The 3,380-nt window shown below is 67.8% G+C and overlaps 1 protein-coding gene across 1 annotated transcript in view; it reads right to left on the bottom strand.

Annotated features, from left to right (window-relative positions):
* Positions 1-3,380, bottom strand: part of FCHSD1 (FCH and double SH3 domains 1) — a 7,511-nt gene that overhangs the window by 2,471 nt on the left and 1,660 nt on the right. Inside the window, exons 3-6 of the mRNA XM_035889143.1 lie at positions 1,648-1,799; positions 1,343-1,388; positions 474-649; positions 28-209 (exon numbers count right to left, since the gene is read on the bottom strand). Coding sequence (XP_035745036.1) covers positions 28-209; positions 474-649; positions 1,343-1,388; positions 1,648-1,799 — 556 coding nt within the window. The remainder of the gene's footprint in view (positions 1-27; positions 210-473; positions 650-1,342; positions 1,389-1,647; positions 1,800-3,380) is intronic.

The following is a 3,380-nucleotide window of genomic DNA, read 5'->3' as shown; positions in this document are numbered from 1 at the left end:
AGCGGGCGGGGGGCCAGCTGCCCCCACCGCCTGGGCATGGGGGACACGTCCTCGCCCTGGGTACCTTCTTGAGCATCCGCTCCTTGGAGATGCGGGCGGTCCGGGTGGCCTCCGCGGCGAGGGTGCGGTAGCCCTCTGAGGCAGTGACACGGACCTGCCCGGCGTGCGCCGTCCCCTCGATGATGCCCTTCCAGACAGCAACTGCACTCCTGTGGGTGAGGGGGGTTAGGACAGGGCAGGGCACTCTTCTGCCTCCCTGCCAGCTTTCGGGGTGCCCAGCAGGACGGCCAGCACCCCCAGCCCCTGCGGTCCCCTCCGAGTCGGGTACCACATCCTTGGGGACATCCCACCCAGGGCTGCATCCCCAGGAAGCCCGAATCCTGATTGGCATTAGGTGTCTCCCAGCTGGGAGGGCCATGGATGGGCACAGCCAGTGCCAGCCTCATGTCCCCAACCCCTTGTCCCCAGCCCACCTCGAGTCGCTGGCCTCGCCGCGGCCCCGCTGCCAGTCTCTCTTCAGGAACTCACCCCTCCCGCGCACCCCAGCGCCCCACCGTCCCACTCTGGGGATGAAACCAGGCCCCCCTCCCCCACCAGCTGCCCACCTCATGGGTGTCCTCAGAGCAGGGGACACAACCCTCCACAGTGGCTTTGGGACAGCAGGGACACCCTCCCCAGAGGAAAACCTTTTTGGGGAGCAGCCACCACCAAGAGAGGACCCCCCACTGCAGCTTTTGGAACAGGGGACCAGCAAGGGGACACCAGTGAGGGACACCGGCTGCAGAGGCAGAGCAGAGGAGCCCCCAGCAAAGCCAAGCATGCCATGACCTCCACCCAGGGGGGACGGTACCCCCAGCCCGCTTGAGGGGCAAGAAGGAGCAGGGTTGGCGTGGTGCCCGGCTGCAGGAAGGGGGGGGCACATCTCTGCTGCGGGGACATCTCACGGAGCAAACCCAGGCTCTGACATTCCAGAGCGGAGCCCTGCGATGACCCAGCAGACAGCAGAGCCAGGCGGTTGCCTCCCCTCACAAGGTTTTCCCTCAGGGCCCCCAAAACACCCAAGGTTTGGGCCGTGCTGTGCCCAGCAAAGCACCCCAGTGGGTGCCCTAACGTGGTCCATCCTCCCCCCCAGCAGGGAAATTGCTGAGCCCATCCGCCACCGGCCTCCGTGTCCGGCACGGAGCGGCCAAGCCCCGCTTTGCTTGGATGATTTCCAACGCTGCCCATGGCATCGCCGGTGTGGGGCCGTGCCCCGCTGCCGAACACCCCGCGTGGGACGGACGGGGCTCGGTGCTTGCACGTCCCCGCACCATCGGTCCCGAAAGCGGGGGCACCTCCTTACCTGCCCGTACTCCCTGTCGATGGCGGCCCTCTGCTTGCTGTAGGACCTGTGGGGAGAGGGCAGGCGGGGCAGGCGAGTGCCCCCGCCGGGGGCAGGGACGGGGCACCCTTGCCATCACCCCCCTGCCGTCACCCCCCTGCCACCGCCCTGCACCGGCATGTCCCCATCCGGCCACCCCAGCGGGTGATGGAGCCCACGACCTCGACGTGGCAGGCTCAAGGTGAGCCGTGCCCGGCGGGCTGGCCCCTGCCCCATGCGTGGGATGAGCTGGCCGGTCTCAGCCCGCGGGGGGGACGGGACCCTACCTGATGTCCTCCAGCAGCTCGGCGTCCCGCTGCTGCTTGCCCTGCAGGCCCGAGAGCTGCTCGAGGAGGTGGACCCGCACCTCCTGGGTGAGCTTCACCTGCGGGGCGGCACCGCTCAGCGCTGCCCCCCCGGCGCTGCCCCCCACGGGGGACTGGGGACACGGGAAGGTGGGGACATAGGGACACAGGGACACGGGGACATGGGGACATGGGGACACGGGGGACTGGGGACACGGGAAGGTGGGGACATAGGGACACAGGGACACGGGGACATGGGGACATGGGGACACGGGGGACTGGGGACACGGGAAGGTGGGGACATAGGGACACAGGGACACGGGGACATGGGGACATGGGGACACGGGGGACTGGGGACACGGGAAGGTGGGGACATAGGGACACAGGGACACGGGGACATGGGGACATGGGGACACGGGGGACTGGGGACACGGGAAGGTGGGGACATAGGGACACAGGGACACGGGGACATGGGGACATGGGGACACGGGGGACTGGGGACACGGGAAGGTGGGGACATAGGGACACAGGGACACGGGGACATGGGGACATGGGGACACGGGGGACTGGGGACACGGGAAGGTGGGGACATAGGGACACAGGGACACGGGGACATGGGGACATGGGGACACGGGGGACTGGGGACACGGGAAGGTGGGGACATAGGGACACAGGGACACGGGGACATGGGGACATGGGGACACGGGGGACTGGGGACACGGGAAGGTGGGGACATAGGGACACAGGGACACGGGGACATGGGGACATGGGGACACGGGGGACTGGGGACACGGGAAGGTGGGGACATAGGGACACAGGGACACGGGGACATGGGGACATGGGGACACGGGGGACTGGGGACACGGGAAGGTGGGGACATAGGGACACAGGGACACGGGGACATGGGGACATGGGGACACGGGGGACTGGGGACACGGGAAGGTGGGGACATAGGGACACAGGGACACGGGGACATGGGGACATGGGGACACGGGGGACTGGGGACACGGGAAGGTGGGGACATAGGGACACAGGGACACGGGGACATGGGGACATGGGGACACGGGGGACTGGGGACACGGGAAGGTGGGGACATAGGGACACAGGGACACGGGGACATGGGGACATGGGGACACGGGGGACTGGGGACACGGGAAGGTGGGGACATAGGGACACAGGGACACGGGGACATGGGGACATGGGGACACGGGGGACTGGGGACACGGGAAGGTGGGGACATAGGGACACAGGGACATGGGGACATGGGGACATGGGGACACGGGGGACTGGGGACATGGGAAGGTGGGGACATAGGGACACAGGCACATGGGGACATGGGGACACAGGGGAGTGGGGACATGGGGAGCCGGGGACATGACATGGGGAGATGGGGACATGGGGACATGGGGTTATGGGGATGTGGGAACACGGGGACATGGGGACATGGGGACATGGGGAGCACAGGGGCCTATGTCCTGGGCAGGACATGGCGACATGGGTCATGATGGAGCATGGGGACACTGGAAATGCTGGGGACAAAGTCCTTATGTGTGAGGAGACACGGGGCACTGGCCCTGGGACACGGTGACACATGGGGCACCAGGGCACTGGTATGGGGGCATGGGGAGATGTGGGGTGCTGGGGCACTGGGTCCTGGGCTGGGGGGGGACATGTGGGGCACTGGGGCCTCAGGCCCCCGGCGCAGGGACACGTGG

The sequence above is a fragment of the Egretta garzetta genome, unplaced genomic scaffold, assembly GCF_000687185.1.
Source record: "Egretta garzetta isolate BGI_Z169 unplaced genomic scaffold, ASM68718v1 scaffold60, whole genome shotgun sequence".
In the NCBI taxonomy this organism is placed as follows: domain Eukaryota; kingdom Metazoa; phylum Chordata; class Aves; order Pelecaniformes; family Ardeidae; genus Egretta; species Egretta garzetta.
The sequence above is the reverse complement of the archived record's forward strand: the minus strand, read 5'-3'. Positions and strand labels throughout refer to the sequence as shown.